A 25,556-nucleotide genomic window follows, 5' to 3' on the forward strand; every position below is an offset into this window, starting at 1 on the left:
TTACACTAATTTTTTTTTTATAAAACATATTAGTTTTTAGATTAATAGTTTATATATAATTTTATTTTTTATAATTATTTATTATTTTGCAGTGTTTAGCAAAAAATGTGGAGACCCAACGGAAATAATTTAAATGACGGCGTTGAGAACACGACGACGATATCATCGTTTTCTACCAAGCAGGTATAATTCAAATGTTGATTAACATTTTTTATCATTGTGTTACAATTTGTTAACAATTTTTTTTTTTTAAAAAAAATAGGTGTTTGAGTCTCGTGATGAGTTGATGGAATGAGTGCAAAACATTGCATTCTCTCTTGGTTATGTCATCGTGATGAGAAGATCAAAGGCAAAAAATGGCATGGTGTCTTATATTACACTTATTTGTGACTGTGGCCAAGAATACGAAAGCAAAGCAACAATTAAAAATTATGGAACCAAAAAAATCAATTGTAACTTTCAATTGGTAGGTTCGTATATAAAAAAATATGACGGTTGGACCCTTAGGGTGATATGTGATCAACATAACCATCCACCTGCACAATATATGGAGAGACACGTTTTTGCTAGGCGGTTAAAAAAACACGAGAAACAATTGGTAGCTGACTTGACAAATTTGAATGTTACACCACATGACATACTCTCGATAATAAAGGAGCGCGACGAGAATAATGTTTCTACACTAAAAACCATATACAATGAGCGTCTCAAGCTTCGCTCGTCTCGGAATTACGGAAAAACTCCAATGCAGGTTAGTATATCCAAAAAGTAGTATTTTAAATTTAATTTATATATTAAATTTTTTATTATTTAACAGTATATAAATGTAGGTTCTAATGGAAATTTTGAACGAGAAACATTTTGTTACGGATTTCTCGGTAAACAGTATTTCAAATGAATTGGAAAATCTTTTCTTCATTCATCCACGGTCGTTGAATATATGGAAGACATTTCCACACGTTTTGATTATAGATGCAACATACAAGACCAACAAATATGGTATGCCTTTTATTCAGATTGTTGGCACAACTTCAACCAACAAGACATTTAGCATAGCTTTTGCCTTTATCGTTAATGAAAAGGAGGAGAACTATAATTGGGTGTTAACGTGTCTAAAGTCCACACTAGAGAAGTGCATGCACCCACGTGTTATAGCCACAGACAGGGAATTGGCACTGATGAACGCATGTCAACAAGTTTTCCCCGGTGCCACTCGGTTACTTTGTAGATGGCACATTACTGAAAATATTAGAAAGCGTTGGAGGAGAACATTCAAGATAGACGATGAGTGAAAAGTCTTTCGTATAATGTGGATTGTACTTGTTGACTCCCTAACATGGATAGTGTACAATGAAAACTACAAAACACTCCAATCGATGTTGAGAAATTATCAAGGTACAAATCTTCTTATTACAATTTCACTTGTACATGGTAATCATTATGTTATGGTACAATTAAAAGAAGATTTTCCGACGCCTACCATTTCGGCTTACTGGATCCGCCATAAAGCCTCATGTGCAGCTGGATGGGAAACGATGTTTATGTCACGTCTGCAAAGTTATAGACAACTGAAACTCTGTAATCGTGATTTTATAACTATAGAGGATTGTTGAAGAGTATTATTTATGTCTTGTATTTGAAGATGATTTTATTAAATTAGATGATTGTTGTTGAATCAATTTTCATTATTAATAATGTATTTATGATATTCATTATAATAACTTTTTGTTTAAAAAATCATAAATAATAAGTAATCTTCATATACATTTCGAACACCTCTTGGTTTAAAACTTTATGTGGCCACAAACAATAAAAATGTGTCCCCCTTATCAATTGTAAAACAATAAAAACTTTAAAATATATAAATTTAAGAATAAATTTAGTGGGTAGATAAGTAAAAAAAATTATAAAACAATAAAAACTTTAAAAAACGATAAAAATGTGTCCCCTTATCAATTGTAAAACAAGATAAGTAAAAACATTATAAAACAAGAAAAACGATAAAAATGTGTCCCCCTTACCAATTGTAAAACAAGATAAGTAAAAACATAATAAAACAAGAAAAACTTTAAAAAACGATAAAAATGTGTCTCCCTTATCAATTATAAAACAAGAAAAACTTTAAAATATATGAATTTAATAATAAATTTAGTGGGTAGATAAGTAAAAAAATTATATAAATTTAAAAGTAGATTTAGTGAATATGCGAAATAAATTTTATCGATTATATTACTTTATAATTGTATTGCATTAACAAATTTATGAAAAAAAGGGTCTAAATTGATACAACCAATTTTTAGAGACTAAATTTGACCAAATTAATTTTTAGGGATTAAATTTGTGAATAATAAAAGATATGTTGAAAAGTAGAAGATAATCATAATTTAAAAGTAATTATTATGTAATGATTGATTGTAGGGTTGTCTAAATAGCCAAATAGGATGTCCCTTTAGCCAACCCCTATAAGATATTGCTTGTTTTTCCGACAACTTCCTTAATTAATGGAAAAGTAAAAGCACTTAATAATTAATTAATCATCATCATCAGAAGAGTATGTAACATTAATGACCGTTACTCAGTGAATTTATTTCGGTTTTGAAGTTAATGTGTGATTTGAAAGAAGTAAAATAAAAAAAAAAAAATCTAACCTTTTAGTCTAATTGAAAACTTTCAACCCTTATGCTATTTGAAAGAGCTTTCAAAATGAAGTGGAAACTCTATAACTTACATAAAAAATAACGGTTCTATGAAGACAAAACTGTAAAATTGGTCCTTATGGTATTCAAAAATCTTTGGATAGGGTCCAAAAAAATTTTAACTTGCATGGATTGTCCAAAATCAAGAATTTCCTGTAATTTTAGTCCAAAAAATGTTGAAAAGACTATTTTGCCCTTCTCATTTCTTTTTTTTATTTTATATTTGTTTTAATACCTTATTAATTAAAAAATAAATAAAAGAAAAATAAAAAATATATTTTGGGTCCACCCCACCAGCAGGTTCTCTCTCTCTCTCTCTCTCCATTGTATTCTTCTTCTCATCCTTTCTTCTTTCACTCATAAACAAATACCGATCCACCATCGTCGGCCACCACTCTTCGCCACCACCACCACCATTTATTCTATCTTTACCTCTCTCTTATCTCTCATACATACACACAAAGAAAACAGAAATACAAAAAAACACTTTTAAATCCAGAAATCAACATCAACCCACATTCAGTAGTAAAACTTTGGATCTGAAGGTGTGATATGTCACCGATGGTGCTCGACGATTCTCAGGAGGTTGGAGATACATCGACCATCCATCTTCCCTCTTTGTTGCCTCCGTCATCGCTTGAAACCCTAAACGGAAACGGATCTGAAACCCTCATTTGCGAATGATTGCTTGAAACCTTAAATGTCGCCGCCATCAGTGAGCTGGAACATCTCCGGAGAAGGAGAAAGACGGGCAGATCAACCATCATCTTCGTCGAGTTGTAGATCGGAGAGACAGTTGTTTTGGAAACGGCCAACGAGTGGGTTTCTTCTCGGCGGCTCATGGGTCTTCTGAGGCGTTGAGGTGGTGGTTGTATGTTCTTGAGTGAGTGATGTAGTGATGTTTGACATATTTGGGGTTGATTTACTCTGGTGAAGAGAGGGAGATGATGAGGATGTTTCTGTTAAGGGTTGTGGTGGATGACGGTGACTGGCGGTGGAGTTTATCGGTGAAACCGGTGTTGTTGGGTGGAGTATTCAATTACACACTTGCAAATCAATTATGGAGAGTGTGTTCATCATTGATTGTGTTCGTATATGGAGTGTGTGTGTGTGTGTGGGTTCTTTCTGGAGAGAGAGAGAGAGAGAGAGAGAGAGAGAGAGAGAGAGAGTAGGGGTGGGAGTGGGCCCAGTTCTTTCATTTTTAATTTTTAATAAATAAATTATTAAAGAAAATTTAAAAAATACAAAAAAAGAAATAAAAAGGGCAAAACAGTCTTTTCAAGTCCTCCATGGACCAAAACCAAAGGAAATTCTTGATTTTGGATCTTCCATGCAAGTTGAAAACTTTTTGGACCCTATCTAAAGTTTTTTGAATACCACAGGGACCAATTTTATAGTTTTGTCTTCTATGAATATCTTCATACTTCAGTTTTCTCAGCACTCTTAAATTATGTATTATACGAGTATGCCAAACCTATTGAAATTGACATGCATCTACTATTTTTAGCAAACCACTTACAACGAGTTTAAAGTTTATATCTTAAAATAAAAAAGAAAAAATTACAAAAATAGTCTATGTGGTATGTATTTTTTTGGGGTTTTAGTCCAAACCCCAACTTTTTTTTTAGATTAATGGTCTTTATGAATTAGTTTCGTTGCAGATTTGGTCCCTCCAAATATTGAAATGACTAATACCATTGGGATATTTATTTTCTAATATTTTTTCATTTTTTAAAATCTAATAATGATTTATTTATTTTAATAATCAAAATAATAAGAAGGGCCCACCTTCTCTCTCTCTCTCTTTCTCTCTCTCTCTCTCACACACACACACACATCATTGACCCTACCCCCACTTCCCTAACCATTGCCTCTTCCGGTGAAGTTGTCTTCTCCGACGAGTTTATCTTCAAAACCAATTTTAGCACTTCTATTCTTGCTCTCGTTTATTCCTTGTTGCATCCAGTTCCAATTTTAAACACAATCACTACAAACCTAAACAAAAACTCAAAAAAAAAAAAAAACCGCAAAACCAGTTTTTTTTCTTCCGTATATGTGTTCAAAAGATCAATTGAAATTGCAAGAACCAAATATCCATGCTTAGTATATTGTACCCGACCCAAAACCCATATAATCTTTTATAAGTATATGTACTTGATCCAAACTCTACTCATTTTCCCAATCTTATGATTGATCCCTTCCGACATTAACTTAATCAATGCAATATATTTAAATTAATATCAAACTCGATTGTGGAACATGGGTGTAAAGCAGAGGAATTTGCTACACCTAAGTAAACATTGATGTGTTAAGGAACTGGGATCTGAATCTGAAGCGATGAGATAGACGATACCCTCCCCCAATTAGTGACCACCACCCACCTTCTTGTCGATCATCCATTTGCAAAACGAACACCTCCATCAGAGTTTCCATACAATCTGGTTCAAACCCACTTTACTGGCACGAGCGACTTGCCATTTTCTTTTTTTGGAGGTGTGCATTACGGGACTCTGTCGACATCACCTTCTCTATTGTCTTCTCCGACGATGGTGGGGTTATAGGAGATGAACATCAAAACACCGCCAGAAGATGTATGGTACTGAGATGCAGGTGAATCTGGTGACGATTTGAAAGGGAAATGCCGAATCTAAATCTCCATCGATGGAATATGTTTGCGGGTGCCGAAGGGGATTTTTAGACATAGAGACCGGGGGGGGGGGGGGGGGGGGGGGGTTGTGGTGGTCAACTGAGTCTCTAAACAATTGTTGCAGATCTTCTATTATACCATTTTGTTCTTGCCAGATATTGATGGCGGATGGGGATTATCGGTTTATTTGCAAATGGGTCATTGGGGGGGGGGGGGGAGAGAGAGAGAGAGGTGAACCTTCTTATTTTTTATTTTTTAAATAAATAAATAATTATTAGATTTAAGAAAGTAGAAAGAAAAATAGAAAATAAATACCCCAAGGTATTAACATCATTTCAGTTTACTGAGTAACCAAATCCGCAATGAAACAAACTCAAAAAAATTACTAATCCAAAAAAATCGAAATTTAAACTAAAACTTCCCAAAAAATAATACATACTACAAGGACTATTTTTACAATTTTGTCAATAAAAAAATTCTAAAACTATTTCGAAAAGCTTTAAAAGCCAAGAGTATTTAATTTTTAATTTTATACAACTTTACAAAATAAGCCGTAGATAATCCATAGTTCCATACTTATCCGACTACCCATTACGAGTTTTATTTCGCTCGTTTACCCACCAGCCGGATCGTACCCTCGCCTCCTCCGCTGTTTTCCGCCAGCCGGCAAAGGCGACACCGCCACCCGCTACATCGACCTACTACGCATCTTCGTCGCCGATTCGATGCAAAAAGTCAAAACCCTCGATTCCATCTTAACTTCTTAATACACGATGTCGGCACCCGATCAAGCAGCCGTCGCAGTCCTATCTCAAGTAGCCCTAGCCGCCGATGGCGCAGTACTTGGTTTAGCCTTAGCGTACATTGCAGTCCGCAGCCTCCTCAAGTTCAAGACGACCTCATCTGCCTTGAACAAAGTCAAGAAGGCACCCTCTGTCAGCGTCTCCGATCTCCGTTCTGTCCTCTCTCAGCCTTCCGATCAAGAGTCAGATACGACTACTTTCAGTGATGAAAAGATCGTCATCGTTCGAGGAGTTGTGGAGACGAAATCCGTCGTCAACGGCAATTGGAAGAAACAAAACGTTTTGGTCTCTCATGAGTCTAACGAGAAAGCGGTTATCTTGCAGAGGACGCAAACGGTATTTATATTCCATATCTCAATTTCTATCAAAATCTGTTCATATGCTGATATATTAGAGGTTTTCTGATATGCATCATCTGAACTAAGTATGCCATTTAACATTACTTAACCAAAAATTTAGATCAATTTGCCTTTCTTAATTCACTATCTTTTAGGGCTTTATGTAATGTTTGTGTAAATAGCATAACTAATTCGACCAGCTGCTTGACTGATCAAACTGATTTCTGTTCATTTTTTATAAATCCTGTTTTCTTCTACGTCCAGTTCAAAGTGTAAGTAATCTTGAATTCCTGCAGTGTATATACAACGAATGGAGGGGATTTTTTGGATGGACTTCAGATTTTCGCTCCTTGTTTGCAAGACACTGGAAAGAGCAAGAGTCCTCATCAATAAGAACGGTAACTTCAAAATTCTTGCTATTAGAATCCATTCTTGTTAGATTTGATTTTAATCCATTAGTTCCGGTTGTTAATGATAATACCACTTTAGTTTCTTATGTATACTGTATACAACAATCTGATAATCTTCCTGTATAGGTTCCTTTTATCCTTGTTGATGGAGGAAAGTGGCCACATTCTGATTATCTAACAGTAAACTTGGATGGATCAAACCATCCTTTACCTCTTACAACTGTATACCACAATCTGCAGCCTATAAGTGCTTCTCCTTATACTTTCCTCCAAGCATTTTTCGGTCATGAGTACCCTGTAAGTACATACATGATTTATTACATCTGTTCTTTCATTTCTTAATATGATCTTATTTTTTATATTTCTTTCTTGTTGGTGTTGAAGGTTGGACTTCTTGATGAGGAGAAAATTTTACCCGTTGGAAAGGAAATCACTGCAGTTGGTCTTGCCAGTTTGAAAAATGGAGTTCCTGAAGTGATGGCATGCAAGGATCTACCTTTTTTTCTGTAAGAATATTTCCTCATGAAGCTTTTCCATTATCCTGTAAACCTGATTATGTATTAATATTGCTATTTCAATTTGCAAGATCAAATTTGAGTAAAGATCAGATGGTGGATGAACTTGACTTTAGGACAAAAGTTTTGTTGTGGAGTGGAGTTGTGATTGGTTCAGTGGCAACTGGCATCCTTGGATATGCTGTGATAAGGTACTATAAAATATCACTATATGATGGAACAAAATATTAAACAAAGGTTTTTTTTGTTTTGGGGATACTATATCAGGAATTGGAAAAAATGGAAAGAGTGGAAGCAACGGAGGGAGATTGAACAACAAAATGCTGCAGAGGAAATGAGGGAGGCGGAAGGTGGTGTTACAGCAGCGGAAGAGAGCGGTGATGTTCCGGAAGGGCAGCTGTGTGTGATCTGTTTGATGAGGCAACGGCGGTCTGCGTTTGTTCCTTGTGGTCATTTGGTTTGTTGTCCGCGGTGTGCTCTCTCGGTTGAGAGGGAGTTGTCCCCCAAATGTCCCGTTTGTAGGCAGACTATTCGTAGTTCAGTGAGGATATATGATTCTTGAGGTACAAATAAAAATGGGTTTTGGTTGGGAGATTAGAGGTTGCTACTACTTATTGGTATAATCTAATGAAAAAAGGATGTAGATATATGAATGTATTGCTGATGATGTTTTGTTCTTACAGAGTATCATGCAATTGCTATCCTTAATCTCTATGCAACGGAATCTTGTATATATAGGTTCAGGTTCATTTGAGACAATTCTAATTTTGTGAGACCGTGAGACCAAATCTAAAAATAATTTTAAAATGCAAAATAAATAGAAAAATCCAAAAATTCTTTTTTTAAATATTATTTTCGGAACTTGAATTAACTAAAAAAAAAATAAAAAAATGCGTCTCACGGTCTCACAAAATATGGGTGGTCTTAAATGAACCTAACCCTATACATATATAGAGTTAGGTTCATGTGAGACGGCCTAATTTTGTGAGACCGTGAGACGCATTTTTTTATTTTTCTTAGTTAATTCAAGTTCCGAAAATAATATTTAAAATTTTTTTTTTGATTTTTCCATTTATTTTGCATTTTAAAATTATTTTTAGAATATGTACAGTGTAATATTCTATTTAGAATATTTCACGTATTTTTCAAAATAAATGAGATTTTTTTTCTTATTTTTTTTTAATTTTATTTTTAGTTAATTCAAATTCCGAAAATAATATTTAAAAAAAGAATTTTTGGATTTTTCCATTTATTTTGCATTTTAAAATTATTTTCAGAATATGTACAGTGTAATATTCTATTTAGAATATTTCACGTATTTTTCAAAATAAATGAGATTTTTTTTCTTATTTTTTTTTAATTTTATTTTTAGTTAATTCAAATTCCGAAAATAATATTTAAAAAAAGAATTTTTGGATTTTTCCATTTATTTTGCATTTTAAAATTATTTTTAGAATATGTACAGTGTAATATTCTATTTAGAATATTTCACGTATTTTTCAGAATAAATGAGATTTTTTTCTTATTTTTTTTAATTTTATTTTTAGTTAATTCAAGTTCCAAAAATAATATTTAAAAAAAGAATTTTTGGATTTTTCCATTTATTTTGCATTTTAAAATTATTTTTAGAATATGTACAGTGTAATATTCTATTTAGAATATTTCACGTATTTTTCAAAATAAATGAGATTTTTTTTCTTATTTTTTTTTAATTTTATTTTTAGTTAATTCAAATTCCGAAAATAATATTTAAAAAAAGAACTTTTGGATTTTTCCATTTATTTTGCATTTTAAAATTATTCTTAGATTTGGTTTCACGGTCTCACAAAATTAGAATGGTCTCAAATGAACCTGAACTTCTATATATATATATATATATATATATATATATATATATATATATATATATATATATATATATATATATATATATATATATAATGGTTGATTGATATATTGACAAAAATGTGAGTTTGAGTAAATAATATAATATGAGTAAAATGTATTACAGAATTAATGTCCTTTTTGTATATTGGGTTATGCAAATTTTCTTTTAAGAAATTACTTTGTAAACGGTGTTTTATGAAAAATAAAAATAAAAATAAAAATTTTAGCAACTGTTATTATCTTTTTCTGAAATGACATCATTTTGCAATGAAAACATTAAAAAAAAATCATAGCAGAGAAATCTCCATTTTGCAAAAGAAATGGTTTTATGTCATTTTCTGCAATTAACTTTGTTATAAGTATGGTAGAATTAAAAAAAAAAAGAGCTCTAAGTCTTTATTTAAGGTCATTTGTTATACCCGTTACTAACTTATATGTGCAACGAGGTGGCTCATTGTTGAGGTGGACCACGACAACAACTGTACACATCATCCCGACTGGTTGTGATTGATCATGGTCGTTATGGTCCATGTTCCCGACAACGAAATGAAACGGCAAATTGTATCGTTTTCCTTTCTTTTGACCGTTCAACGGTCATTTTTTAAGTTTTTATTATTATTATTATTATTATTATTATTATTATTATTATTTATTTTTTCAGAAACTCAATACCTATATAAATCTAATAAAACCATCACATTTTACTTTCATTCTATAAACCAAAAAAACACGTGGAGGATTTGGAATTGTTAAAAATTTTTGACTCGGATGATGACGGAAAATTCATCTCGACCTTCTTCAATTTTGTGCAACACATTCACGATGAAGAAAGTTCGAATGTTACTCCTACAATGTCGGTCGTCAATCGTGATCGCCAAGCCGCATATGACTTATTGGTACATGATTACTTCGCGGATATTTGTGTTTACAATGATGACGCATTTGAACGTCGTTTCCGTCTAAATAATGCTATATTTTTACGTATTAATAATGCTTTAGAAACTCATTATACTTTTTTCAAACAAAAACCCGATACTAGAGGAAGAATGAGTTTTAGTAGTATACAAAAGTGTGCGGCTAGAGATGGCAAAAAAACTCGTACCCGATGGGTACCTGAAACCTTAACCCGAGTTGACCGGGTAAATCCCCGAGTTGATCATGGACAGGGCGAGAATGAGTATTACCCAAATGCAAAAAACGGGGATGGGGATGGGGATGGTTCTATTTGTCGAGTACCCTTACCCGTACCCGAAACCGACCCCGATGGGTACCCGATATATATATATATATATATATATATATATATATATATATATATATATATATATATATATATATATATGTTTTTATTTTACATAATGCATAAACAAATGTTAAGTAGACAAATAAAGGTTTTTTAACAATCAAACGTATAGTTTTGAGAAGACCTTTTTTGTCTTTTTTTTGCAAAAAATAATTTAATTTGTAAACTTGAATGTTATGGTTCGTATTTGAAGACATTCAGTGATTATAGTGCTTTATATTAATTCTGTTAGTTTTTGTTTTGTTAGTTAATCTATAATTATGATTTATTTTTCATAAAAGTTCAAAACTTTGTAATGAGGAAAAATCCCCGATTACCTATTGGGTAACACCCCGTTACCCATTGGGAATGGGGATGGGCATAGGTTTTTAATCCCCGATGGGGATGGGTTCGAGTATGGGTATGAGGATGAGGAACACGAAACCCGGTTGTAGCCCCTGTTCCGTCGACTTTGCCGATTACAGATGGCCGACCGGGCAAGGTGGAGGCGCCTATGGTGAGGAGCAGGGCTTTTCAACTGACAACCGAGGAGGCTTGTGCAACAATAGATGTGGTGACGGGTATGTATCTCCTCCTTATCTCTTTATTTATGTTAATTTTCCTGCTTATATTTTGTGTTTACTTTTAGGGTCGTTCCATGTGAATAGTATCTCTTTTATGGTTCTGTTTGATTCGGGGGCTACCCGATCCTTTGTACCTCTCGTGCTCAACAATAAATTTTCCAATGCTCCGGGGGAACCGGAATATCCATTAGAGGTTGAGATTGCTGATGATCGTCCTCTGCGAGTATCAAGGGTTTATCGGGGTTGTCTTTTGGAGTTGTTTAGTGAGCGGTACTCGACTGATTTGGTTCCTATTCCCCTCTGTGAGAATAAGGTTATTGTAGGGATGGATTTGATGAGCCCCAATGAGGAAATGATTGATTGAGCAGCAGTTGATGCGTATTCGGACCCCAAGTGGGGGAAAGTTGGTGATTCAAGGAGAGGGTGTTCAGCATGGGCCGGTTCTATGTTCAACAGCTAGGGCCAGACGCTATATTCAGTAGGGTTGTTCCAGATTTATTGCCTATGTTATGGATACCCGGGAGAAGGGTAAATCGACCGTTATCCTTCATAAGAGATAGATTTTGTATATGATTCTAATTTTAACAACTCTTATGATTTTGGTTTTTATATAATTTTAGTTTTAGTTAGGGGTCGTTTGATAGTTGCTGACTGGGTTAGAGCTGACTGGGTTAGAAATGCTGACTGAGTCCATATCTGACTGAGTTTATGTTGTTTGATTATTTATCTGAATGGTTGTGCTGAATGAAAAAATGACCATATTACCCTTGTGTTATCTCTTGTGCTGGATAAAAAAATTATAAAACCACAAATTATCATATAAAATCCAAATTAAACATACATCAATTAAAATCCAAATACAAAGTGTAATACAAAATCCAAATACAAATTGTCATACATAATAAAAAAAGTACACCATTTAACGTGAACCATTTGAAAATAACTGATTAGCAATCTGGTCACGCAAATTAGTCATATAGTTAACGACTTCTGAACCCCATTCTATGCCTTCTATGTTTTGAACCTCATTTCCTCCACCACCCACATTATGACTAACCATAGTGTTTTGTTCAAAGTTCGTAAATAATTCATCTTCAATATCGTATTTCCTTATAAAATTATGGACCGCAACACAAGAAATGACTATGTCTCTTTGCACTGGAAAAGGATAAGGAGCCATTTGTTTTAAAATTGGAAATCTCACCTTCAATACACCATAAGCACGTTCAATGTAATTTCTAAGTTGTGCATGAGCATGATTGAACATTTCTTCCTTAGTCAAAGCTCTGTTTCTTCGAAAATCGGCTAACCAATACCTACTATTGCGGTAGGGAGCCATAAATCCACGGGTGTTGGTGTATGTGGCATCACAAAGGTAATATTTATCTGTAGATGCATGACAAATTTATCATATAAATAATATAGATAATAAAACGTATAGTAAAGTTACAAACCTGGTGGAGGGAATGGAAATCCGGAAGTTGGGTTAAATGCAACTTCTTTCAAAACTTTAGAATCATGTGCTATGCCCTCCCATCCAGCCCATACAAAGGTGAATATCATATCAAAATTACAAATTCCAATTACATTTTGATAACATTCACCTTTTCCTCTTCCCCTATAACGAGTTTGTTGATCAACAGGCACAACTGCATGTACAAGTGTTCCATCTAGTGCACCTATTGCTCCGGGAAAAATCTGCATTAGCCGTCTATGTCGTTCTGAGGTATTTCTTGTTGAATTAGACGAGGTTGGTACTATAATTTCTCGTGCAAAACACATCATTGCACGTAAGACCTCATGAAAACATTGATGAATCGTTTGTGTGGAGTGATGAAATCTTTCTTTAACGGCTCGAAAACGTTCATTATGTCCTATAACATGTAAAAACATAGCCATCTTCTCTTCAACGCTTATCGTCCTACTAGATTGCAACCAATTTCTTTGTGTAAAGTGATTGCATAATAGTACAAATGCATCTTGTGAAAGACGTATCATATCGTAACATTGTATAGGACATTCGTGTATCAAATCTTGCGTATACACATATCCCTTTGCTACCTGTTCGCTAGCTCTTATTCTTTTAATTATTCTTTGCCTTTGTCGGACCAACATCAACCAATACCACGAGAATATAAGAAAATATAAAAAGTCACCTTCTTTATCCATGTGTCCTGTTAGATGTCAAATACAAATTACATTTTAATCAATAACATAACAATCAATAACATACCAATCCATAACATAACAATCAATAACATAACAATCCATAACATAACAAATCGTAACATGTAAATACGAAAAACATAACATTCCATAACATATAAATTCATATAACATAACCGCACCTAAGAAAAACAATCCATAACATAACTAAACCATAGAATACTAATGTCTAACAATGAACCATAACATACTAAAGTCAAACATAACATGTAAATACTAAAGTCAACCAACTAATCCAAACTTTTTTCCTGCATTTGTTACCCACGACTCACAAGTTGACAAGTTAAGACACAACCAAATTTTCCTATTACCAGAACTTTCAGCAAATAACATAAGAGCAGTGGTGTATTTCGGATCATATTCTCCCCACTCCAAGCTTGTCAACTTCGCCATACAAGCATCCATCTCCTTGTCAAGATTATTTGCTTCGGTGAATGCTTATGCAACCTTGATAATCTCTTTTCCAACTTCTTTCAACTCATCATCAAGTGTGGTTTCTTTAGGACCATTTCATTTGCCCCCCTTGTTTTTTGTCCGCCCAGATGATTCCTCACTAGTAGGTTGAGGTACTGTTGAGCTTGGGGTATCTGCATGAGGTGCTGGCTCATTCATCTCTGTATCCTCAAAATCATGTGTACTGAAGGTTTCATTGGGATGAGGTAATGTCGAAGATGGCCCCCAACTGTGAACACCGGTCGAGGTCGCCCCATCAAATAGTTGGGTACAAAGTTCAGGGCAAGGGAGGGGTGCATTTCTCAGCTTATCTACATACTTGTTCAACTGTTTGACAAATTTAATAAATATTATTAAAGTAGTAAAAAAATAATCTACTTTAAAAAATATGTATATATGTACCTTCGCTTCCGCTTCCCATTCTTCATTAGTCATGTTAAAAGAATTCGTAACGGGATTATAAATATTTCCTGTTTTGTTTTTAAGTTTTAACCACACTGCATACTTTGCTTTTAAATAGTCATATCGGTTTTTCATTTGTTTTTTGTCGACAATAAAATTATGATCTGTTTTCAATTTCTCCGCGACCACAGCCCATGAGCTTGCTTTTAGTCTGCAACCTTTCCGGCCATTTCTTGTTAATTCTTGTACACATGCTTCCAAAAAAGTTTTGTCTACCAATTCCAACTTCCAACTAACCCTAATTCTTTTGTCTGCCATATCTATTGTAAAAAGAAAAAAAAATCTAATCATCCACATAACAAACATTTACAAACACTATTTACTTGATGTCAATAAGATAAAACATATATTTTTTTTGTTTAACCTAAAGTTAATACAACTTGAAGACAATACTTGGGAGATATCATATACACAGTACATAACTTGAAGACAAGATCTCATATATCAGTTTGGTAATACACATACACCTATGTAACAAATTCTAATCATTGTCTTGAGAATTTTGATCTTACACACATATGCACATAAACATATCATATACACACAGTAAAGAATTCATTCGATTTAACAACTATATAAGGGCTGTGATTTCATACATTAGTTCATACAGATTTCATACACAAGCAATTCATTCCTTCATATAGATAAAATCAGATTTCATAAACAAAAAGACATTATAAATTGATTTCATGCCAACCCTTTGTTCTAATTGAATCCAAAAATAATGAAAGAAGTAATTTCAAACCCTAATTTCAGAATGAAATCATCAATTTGACAGCAAACATTGAAGGGGTTTTGTGATTTCAGAAAAAAAAAAAACACGAACAAGCGTACCTGCAGTCGATCTCCTCACCGGGGCTGTTACTTCGTCGGCGCCGGAGCTGTTACTTCGTTGGCGCAGGAGGTTCGCCGGAAGCTGGAGGTAATCGTCGATGGAGCTGTTGCTGCGTTGCGCTGAATGTTGAAGGAAGAGGAAGAATAGCGGCGATTTGTGTTAGGGCGCAGAAGAAAAATGCATCGGTCGGTCGGTCAGCCTCTTTTTTTTTGGACCGAGTCAGCTCCTTGGACATTGATTACTTACCGAGTCAACCACAATGGAAGCCCATCAAACAGTCTGACTACTGACCGGGTCAACAGTCAGCTCTGATCAGAATGGGTAAGTGCAAATCAAACGACCCCTTAGACAGTCAATCAAAATCCACTTTTACATATTTTTTATGAGACAAATTACAAATAAGGTTATTAGCTCCAGATTTTACAAATTTTGAAAAGGTAATTAACAATTGTGATTATATCAAATTATCTGTTTTGAATTTTAAGTTTCATTCATCCAGTTTTTTTTTTTTTTTGTCTTTCTGATTCATAATATTACATTTCACTTTTCAAATTGACTTTTCAAGGGCTGGAAAAGAGAAAATTGCAAATAAGGTGTTATTATAATATATCTTCTATAGAGAGGTGCTATTGAATGGTTGTGTTCAAATATTAAAAGGATGATAATTTTTAGGTAGAAACAAATTTACTTTTTTATTTACTATTTTGAATGAATCTTTGTTTTTTATAAATATATTAAAAGTGTGATATTTATAATTTTCAAGTTTCAAGGCTATTTTTTACTCACTCCGTCCCAATATTATTGTCCACAGACAAAAAACACACAAATTAAGAAAAACATTAATTACCACTAACTTTATATAATAAAATGACAGTTTTGTCCTTACTTTGCATTTAATGTTCAATTAAATGTTTAGTTGGTTAAGTAACAATGAGGGGGTATTTTGGTAAAAATATTATTTATATTTAGAAGTGGACTATTATTTTGGGACAAACCAAAAAGGAAAGATGGACTATAATATTGGGACGGAGGGAGTACTAAATTGCACATAACCTTGGGGCCGACCTTGGATATAGGACCCGATTCTTGTAATTTCCCGATTTCTTGGGGCCAACCTTGGATATAGGATCTGGTTCTTGTAATTTCCACGATATAGTTTCCTTTTCTATCTAGCTCGTTGTTAGCATATAAAATTTCCTTCATTTAAAAAACATACGTTATATGGAAAATATTGTAGCTAATTATTTATCTATAAGATAAGTATGTAGTCTAATAGCTAGATTTTCATAATATGGAGTTTGAACCTAACAGGAAGTAGTAGTGCTGGTATACTTGTAGATGTAGTCAAACCGAGTCTCAACAATTTTTATACGAGAGTTGTAGTTTCATTATGGATTGAGCTCATTAGACCATCTGATATAACTTTTACGAAGGGCCTTCGTTGCCACCAACGTAGCCCACCACAACCGTGTACACCATACTTTGTGTGTCATGGTGGTTGCGGTGTTGTGAATTGTGATTAACACAACAATGGAGGATGACCAATCATCTTTCTTCTATTCTTTTTTCCACCCTCTTTTTTTCTACAAAAGTGTTTGTGGTTGGTGATATATACATTGAAGTTGGTGTGGAAGAAAATGGTGGCAATGTGGGAAAAGAGGCCGAGGTGGAAGAAAACCACGGCCATGCATGCATGTCCATGGTGCCCATGTCATATAGCCATAGGTCGTGTGGTATACATACAATGAGCTTGGTCGTGGTTGAGCTGGCCACGCACAACGGTCGTGCACACCACCCCATTGTTTCGTGGTTAGCCGTCCTCGTGGTGTTTCGTGTTGGCCATAACGGATGGAAACATCCAATGAAATCGAAGCCCACTTTGACTAATTTGTATAGCCGTTCAACGGCTACTTTGTTTAAAAAAAACAAAAATTTAACTTTTTTATTTACCTATAAATACCACACTTTTACTTCTTATTTTTTACATCATTCTTTTCTTTCTCTATACACAAACTACACACTACATCTTCACAACCAAAAACCATGGATCCCAATGAAAATACCCCCTCCAAACTACAGAAATCGCAAACCCGATAACGCTTTTGCGTTAGATACAATCCCTCGCCAATTCCCGACTATGGAGTCACCTCAAGGCGGTTTTGTCAGTTTGCTTCAAACTGGTTCCCATATCCAACAAACACCACTTTTCCAACAACAATATCAACCTTTTCTGTCTTTCCAACAACAACAAATGCAACAACAATACCAACAATTTCAACAATTCCAACAATTCCAACAACTCCAACAACAAGCGTCACAACAACAACAACTACCAATTTCACAACCACCACTTTCGCCGGATTTTGTTTCGGAAACGCAAGCTTCACCGCCACCTCAACCAAAAAAGAAAAAAGGAAAAAACCCGGCCCGAGTCACTACCATCTAAGAAAGGGTCCCATGGACAAAAGACGAAGAAGAAAAGTTAGCGGAGGCATGGGTGTCGGCTTCCCACGATCCAATTGTAGGAGATAGTAAACCTTACGAAAGTTTTTGGGAGAAAGTCCGCGTCATTTTCTACGAATTAATGGAAAGTGAAACTCGAAATGCCATCAAATTACGTCGAAATGGCGAGATATTCGACTAAAATGCACCGAGTTTGGAGGAATCTACTACAACCTCCTAAACATACGCAAAAGCGACTTGAATGATTTTGATGTTTTCAACGCGGCCATGGAGAAATTTGCAAAAACAACTGCAACATGCAAAACTTTTCCGTATATGAAACCGTGGATAAAATTGAAAGATGCTCCAAAATGGAAAGAGCAAACGGAAGGAACTTCTCAATCTTCCAGTTCAAAGCGTTTGAGAAACCCCGATGGAACTTCCCAACAATCGGACGGCCAAACACACATCAACATCAACGATGATCCACTAGATCTTGAAAATGAGCAATCTCTTCGTTAGCCCGTTGGAAGAATAAAGCAAAAAAAAAGCGCTTCAACATCTTCGAGCTCTAGTGTTATGGATTTTTTTTTGGCGATAAATTTGATCGATATGTGCAATTTCAAGAAACGAAGGCCGATGTGATGACTCGGATGGAGCAAAAAATGATTGAACCACAAACATCATTTCAAGAGACACAAACGACGATCCAAACAAAAACCGATATGAAAATATTGAAAATGAAAGCGGACGACCTCGAGGACAAAGACTTGGAACTTTTCCTCGCGATGAAAAAGTCGGTTCAAGCCTGACATAGGCATATGGGGTAGTTTATTTTATTTATGGTTGCAATTTTTAGTTTTTTTTAATGTTTTATTTTAATTTTTTTATTTTAAGTAATGTAATTTTTATTTTTATTGTTATTATTTTTTGATATCAATTAATGTAGTTTTTATTTAATGTAATTTGGTCTTTTAATTTAATGGAAAGCTAGTATTAAAAAATCATTTTATTGTATTTTTGAATTAAATTTAAATGAAAAAATGAGGTTGAGTGGCATGTTAGTGGCAGGTAACCTGTTTTAATGGTAGGAGAATATGGTTTTGATGTAACACACCAAATATGTAATATGTACGGATATAAGGGGTGGTTTTATAGGCACTAGACTCTTATGTTGTGCACAACCGTGTGAATGGTATCTGAAATAATTACTTTTTTTTTTGTAGAAACCATATGAAGTAGAATAAAGAACATTAAAGAGTAAATTACAAGAATGGTCCCTATGATTTAGGGTAATTTACGCGCTTGGTCCTTAATTTATTTTTTTTAACTTGGAAGGTCCATACTGTTTGTTTTTATTACGCGCTTGGTCCCTACTATTTATTTTTGTTACACGTTTGGTCCTTATCTTACCTAAAAAGACTATTATTTAAATAATGAAAATGGTGGGGTAGGTAAGGTAATGTGAGGGGGTGGGGTTCGCGGTGTGTTTATTTAAATATATTAAAAAAATCAAGGACAAAATAGTCTTTTTAGGTAAGACAGGGACCAAATGTGTAACAAAAAAAATAGTAGGGATCTTTCGAGTTAAAAAAAAATTAGGAACCAAACGCACAAATTACCCTAAACGATAGGGACTATTCGTGTAATTTACTCGACATTAAAAAAAATACCGTATTACAATATGAATGATCATGGGACACACTATTTGACTGGAAAATCATTGATCCTATCAGTTGTCCTTTAGTTAAAGTTATATTATTATTATTATTATTATTATTATTATTATTTATTTTAACTCAAAAATACATGCTAGTTAAAAAGGTAAATAGCACAACGAACAGAAAAAGGTGAATGGATAGTGGTGAATCCACGGAGAAACAAATCTGTGAGTAAAAGATGGGACCACAAAGGGGTAATCACCATGTTTGTATCAAACATTCCCAACGGTGTAAGTAAGGAAATTATAAGAAGAATATTCAGTAAATATGGAGAGTTAATAGATGTGTACATGGCAACCAAGAAGGATTCAAGAAAGAAGAACTTTACATTTGTCAGATACATAAAGGTTAGCAGGGAATGGGAAATGGAAGCGGCGTTACAGAAGATTATGTGCTCAGGTACGTTGCTTGATGTTAATATTGCAAAATTTAAAAGAAAGACGGCTGCTGTGATGGATGAAGGGGTGAAAACAAAACCCCAGTTTGTTCAAAGACCGTCGACACTATCAGTACGTGATAGTAGATCCTTTGTGGAGGCTGTGACAGGGAGGAATCATCAACCTCCACCACTTTCAAAGAAACCGGTGACACTTGTAAACGGGGCTTGTATGGCGGAATGTTTACATAGTCCCCTAACTCTAATTGGTGAAGCCCATTTCCTGGAAAAACTAAGGAAAATTCCACTCTCCATGAGACTGGGAAATGAACAAGCTTACAGAATGAAATATCTGGGTGGTTTAATGGTGGGAATCCGTTTCCGATCCCCGTATGATGTCAGTGAATTCTTATCAAAGAAGAATGTTTGGAATGCATGGTTCAAGGACTTCAAGACTGGGGATATAATAATTGAAAATTTTGATAGAATAGCTTGGTTGAAAATTATTGGGCTCCCAATTAGGGGGTGTTTGGATTAGCTTATTAGCTTATTTGTGGTGGGAATAAGCAATAACCAATAAGAGGGGAGAGATGCTTATTAAAATTAGCTTATTTAGCTTAATAAGCTGATTTTTAAAGATTTTATCAAAACACTCAAAGTTAGCTTATTGTGGTGGGAATAAGCAATAAACAATAAACACCCTTTTTTTTCCTATCCAAACACCCCCTTAGTCTATGGAACGAGGAAAACTTTTCCAGAATCGCTGGAGAATTTGGTAAAATTCTTGAACCAGTTAAGATCCTTCCAAGCTCTCAGGATTTATCTATTGGAAACATTTGTATATTGATGGGAAAGAAGTTGAGAATTAATGAAGAAATACAAGTGGAATTTAATCGAAATATCTTTAATGTGGGGCAGTGGAAAGAGATTTCGATTGGTCCCCTTTCCTATCTGGACCATGTGACACAATTGAAAATAGTGAGTCTGATCACGTCAGAGAAGCGAATGATTTTAGTAACACAGTGATGAATGTTGATGAGGGGTTATTAGAGGAAGGAGAAATCCAAGATGAAGCTGCCGGAGAGTCTGTCATTCCGGCGACGTTGGACTTGGACCAAGAAGTTAAGATGCTGGGAGCTGAGAAGCCGTTAGAAGTTCAACAGCCAGTATGCGATAGTCAATCGCCGCCACCAAAAGAATTAAAAAATCGTATCGATGAGGAGGCAATTAATGATAAATACAATCAAGATGCAGTGGCTAATAACCCAGGCGTTGGGAATTATCAAAGCCCAATAAATACGGAGCAAGTTCCTTTTGGGCTGGCTGCCAACTTAGCTCGTTAGCTGCCACGAGATGTTTTGGGCCATTTCCTTCTGGTGGGAATCATAACCGGCCTTTAGACCCAACAAAGGTACAAGGGGTCACAACAAGGTATGAATCAGGTAGCACTATTGATAAAAGGCGCAGAATAAATAGGTCCCCTATTACAGATTCACCACCAATTCCACTATCAATTGATTTAAATTGTCCAAACATAATTTCTCCTGAACAAATCCTGCTCCCGGACTCCCCTGAATCGCTATCGCCAAATGATGAAGCACTAAAAACGGTGGAGATCGGTCAAATCCTTGGTTTTGAGATTGAGAATGGGGATCCGATCCTCACTGAGGCTATGGGTGATGTTGGCGAGAATCATATTCCCAGATGAACCTGGTGACCCTCAATGTTCGTGGGTTAGGAGAGAAGCACAAGGCAGAATGGGCATGTAGGCTCCGAAGATCTCATAATCTAGTTCTTATGGCGATTCAAGAAACCCAACTTAGTGACCTCCATAACTCACTTGACGTCTCAAGTTGCTGGGGCAATTTTAATCATGGTTTCGAGTATGTCAATGCTACTGGCAGATCAGGGGGACTACTCACAATATGGGACTCAAACTTCTTTAACATTGAAGCAACGGTTAAATCCAGGTACTTCTTAATGATAATTGGTACTTGTACATCTATTGATGGTCAAGTAGTGATTGTTAATGTTTATGGCCCTAAATCCTCCCCTGATAAACTGCAACTATGGCGGGATCTATTGAAGCTGAAACAACAAAGAATGGCTACCTGGATAATTCTTGGCGATTTCAACTAAGTTCGAAGTCCTGATGAAAGAATAAACTCTACCTTCTGTAAGTCAAGCACATAATGTTTCAATCATTTCATTCAGAGGGCAGAATTACATGATTTAAAGATGTGGGGATTTAGGTTTACTTACTTTCAACAATATGGGGCAAAGCTGAGTAAGTTAGACCGAATCTTAGTTTGTGAAAAATTCATGATTCAATTTCCTTTGGCCTCTTCCACTGCTCTCCCGAAAGAAATCTCAGATCATTCACCGGTGATACTTAAAACGGAGGTGGTAGATTTTGGACCACCTCCTTTTATGTTGTTTAATTCTTGGATGATGCGCGATGGATTTGAGCAGATTGTGATTAAGGCTTGGGAAGAATTTAATGGTTTTGGAGCGGCGGACACCATTTTAGCTTGTAAACCTAAACATCCAAAAGGTGAAATAAAAAATGGAGAGCCACTGAGTATAGAAAGGAGAATCACGAGCTCCTGGAGGCGAAAAAAAGAATGGCAGAAACGGATCTAATGGCGGAATCGAGACAATTATCCGAAATTGAAATGGATGACAGGACGAGGGACTATAGTAGAATTATGGAATTGGAAAGATTTGCCTCTCTAGACCGAAGGCAGAAAGCAAGGATTAAATGGGTGGTAGATGGTGACGAAAACACTAGTTTCTTCCATGGATACGTAAACAACAGGAATAGGAGAAACCAAATCCATGGTTTTGTGATAAATAGTGAATGGAAATCTCGACCTATAGAGATGAAAAACGCAGCAGTAACATTTTTCTCAAACAAGTTCCATGAGAAGTGGGTGGACAGACCAAGCTTTAGAAGTGATTTTTTTAGAAAATTATCCTCATCAGATTCTGAATTTCTTGAGGCCCCGATAATGATGAATGAAATAATAAACGCCATATGGTCTTGTGGTAGTGAGAAGGCCCCGGGGCCGGATGGTTTCACCATGAAATTCTTCAAGAAATATTGGGATATCATTAAAGGTGATGTGCTAGCTTCGGTCAAACATTTTGAAAGATGGGGTAAATTTTCAAGAGGTTGCAATGCCTCTTTCATCACGTTGGCTGCAAAGATAAAGGACCCGCTTCGGCTTGATGACTATCGACCAGTTAGCCTGATCGGTTCGATGTATAAAGTCATCACAAAAATTCTTGCCCTGCATATTAAAAAGGTGATTGCCAATGTGATTGATGAAGTGCATGCCTTCGTGGAGGGGAGGAACATATTAGAGGGGCCCTTAATAGTAAACGAAATTTTCTCTTGGGCGAAATCAAATGGAAGGAAAATTTTGTTATTAAAGGTAGATTTTAACAAGGCTTTTGACTCAGTCAACTGGGGATACATAGACTCCATAATGGCTCATATGAATTTTTGGTGTAAATGGAGATCGTTGATACAAGGCTGTTTGGAATCGGATAGGGCTTCTATCATTATTAATGGGAGCCCCACTGCCGAAGTCTCAATGACAAAGGTGGTGAGACAAGAAGACCCTTTATATCCGTTCTTATTTATCATTGCGATGGAGGGAATTAATATTGCAATGAAATCTGCAACATCTAAAGGTATATCTGATGGTATCCATATCCCTAATACAGGTGTATGTCTATCTCACCTTCTGTACGCAGATGATGCTTTATTCTAGGGGGATTGGTCATACATAAATGTTGCAAATCTCGCCAGAATTCTTAGATGCTTTTATGTTTCATCCGGTTTAAAAGTCAATTTCACAAAATCCAAAGTTTATGGTATTGGTGTCCCGTCCCATGATGTTGTTAACTGGGCGACCCCCCTTAGTTGTGAACCTGCAGTGCTCCCCTTCACCTACCTTGGCATCCCGGTAGGATCAAATATGAACCGAAAGACCTCATGGAACATTGTAATGGAAAAACTGAGGTCAAAACTTTCAGCTTGGAAAGCCAAAACCCTCAGTTTCGGAGGAAGAATTACTCTTGCCAAAACGGTACTGGGAAGCTTACCCACATTCTTCCTATCTATTTTTGGAGCCCCGAATGGAGTCATAAGCTCATTGGAGAAAATCCGTAGACAGTTCATTTGGGGGAGGTCCTACTTGCAAGAATAGCATAAAATGGGTGGCCTGGGAAAATGTTATAGCTCCAAAAGCGGTTGGTGGTTTGGGTATTGGCTCTATTCGATCTCTAAATTTGGCGTTACTAACCAAATGGTTATGGCGGCTAAAAAACGAACCCAACTCCTTTTGGGTTCAGATTATCAATGGGCTTCATAAATTGGTGGATACAAATAATAGATTTGGAGCAAAAAATCCTTGGAGCAAAAAATCCTTGGAGCAGTGTATAGAATAATATAGTATTGCAAAAAAAGTTAGAGAAATTAAATATTTCATTCAAAGATGTAATGCGGCATGAGGAGGCTGGTGGTACATGGGTATCTTCATTCGTCAATGATGGGAAATTATGTGTGGCAGCCCTACGTGACAGAATCGAAAGAGCATACTTCCCGGTTTGTGATGGGAACTTCTCGTGGCTAAAAATGATCCCATTAAAAGTATTGGGATTTATTTGGAGAGCAAAACAAAGTCGAATACCCTCGGCAGCAGCACTCAATAACAGAGGTGTTGCATTGGAATCAACTGTTTGTGGTGTATGTAATACGACAGAAGAAACTGGTGACCATATCCTTGTAACATGCTCATTGGCGAGGAACGTATTGCGAATGATTCTTCACCGGTGTGGATTATGAGGGATGGACTTTCATTCGGTATCAGACATTATCGATTATGCATCTAGATGGGGCAATTGTCCTAAGAAGAGAAGAAGATTAACGACGATATTATTTGGAGCTATATGGTGTTTATGGAAAGCCCGTAATTATAGAATTTTTAAAAAAATTTCGTTGAATTTGGAGAGGATATTTGGGGGGGGGGGGGGGGGGGGGGGGGGAGAATCGTTGACATATGTGTGGGTTAAAAATAGGGGAGCCAAAGATAGTAAAGATCGGAGAATATGAATTTCTTCCCTTATATATTGTAGACTAACACCTCTACTAGCTACTTGCTAGTGGGGTTATTTATACTTTTTTTTATTAATATATTGCTGGTTCAAATTTTTTATTTTTTATTTTTAGTTTAAGCTGAGTTGTTGATACGAATTTATTATCACCTGAGTTAATTTAAAACCAACATAACGTGTTTTCATATGTTATTGCTGAAATAATATACTAAATTAGATATTAAATTCATCTTCAATTTGTAAAAAAGTTTGCCCATACAAAGCATGAAGAAATAATCAGTTTTTAACTGAAAAAAAACAAATTTATAAATGTAAGGTTTCTATCACATTTACCATATTATATTACAAGATATATTTATAAATATTATCGTCTTCATTACTTTTTAAATTACGAAAGTCGACAAATTAATCTAGCATGCGTTGTAGTGGACTAGTGGTCGAGTCAAAAGTGGGAAAGATGCCTATTTATAGTTTTTTAGAGTTTGGGCTTTGGACCATAGTATTTGTCGTATTTATTGAATTGGACAAAAAAAAAAAAAAATTAGTTTTATATATCAAAATAATTTTGAAATGGTAAAATGATTGGATCCAACTAATAGTTGTTGGCATATCAAAACTGAACGACTTTTATTTAACGTTAGACATTAGACATAATATTTAATATGCAAAAAGTTATGACATCATAGGTAAGCCAGGTATATTGGCAAAAGGAATTATTCGTACACAAAACAGTTTTTTATACAAAAATTTGTGTT

At 35.1% G+C, this 25,556-nt stretch overlaps 3 protein-coding genes across 3 annotated transcripts; 2 read left to right on the forward strand and 1 right to left on the reverse strand.

The window, feature by feature from the left end:
- Positions 1 to 547: 547 nt before the first annotated feature.
- LOC145050580 (protein FAR1-RELATED SEQUENCE 5-like) lies at positions 548 to 1,292 on the forward strand. Its single transcript, XM_078998805.1, has 2 exons — positions 548 to 751; positions 831 to 1,292. The coding sequence occupies exons 1-2, from the start codon at positions 548 to 550 to the stop codon at positions 1,290 to 1,292; spliced, it is 666 nt and encodes a 221-aa protein (XP_078854931.1).
- A 4,646-nt stretch (positions 1,293 to 5,938) lies between these two features.
- On the forward strand, positions 5,939 to 8,117 carry LOC145054515 (E3 ubiquitin-protein ligase SPL2-like). The gene is made up of 6 exons (XM_079002731.1): positions 5,939 to 6,482; positions 6,781 to 6,882; positions 7,021 to 7,191; positions 7,279 to 7,400; positions 7,481 to 7,600; positions 7,677 to 8,117. Exons 1-6 carry the CDS (start codon positions 6,117 to 6,119, stop codon positions 7,969 to 7,971), a joined length of 1,176 nt encoding a protein of 391 aa, XP_078858857.1. The 5' UTR covers positions 5,939 to 6,116; the 3' UTR covers positions 7,972 to 8,117.
- Positions 8,118 to 12,081: 3,964 nt separating this feature from the next.
- On the reverse strand, positions 12,082 to 13,793 carry LOC145050581 (uncharacterized). Its single transcript, XM_078998806.1, has 3 exons — positions 13,700 to 13,793; positions 12,767 to 13,336; positions 12,082 to 12,548 (listed from the first exon to the last, which is right to left on the reverse strand). The coding sequence occupies exons 1-3, from the start codon at positions 13,791 to 13,793 to the stop codon at positions 12,082 to 12,084; spliced, it is 1,131 nt and encodes a 376-aa protein (XP_078854932.1).
- Between the last annotated feature and the right edge of the window lie 11,763 nt (positions 13,794 to 25,556).

Source organism: Lactuca serriola, chromosome 5 (genome assembly GCF_051521515.1).
Source record: "Lactuca serriola cultivar US96UC23 chromosome 5, Lser_US96UC23_V15, whole genome shotgun sequence".
Lineage (NCBI taxonomy): Eukaryota > Viridiplantae > Streptophyta > Magnoliopsida > Asterales > Asteraceae > Lactuca > Lactuca serriola.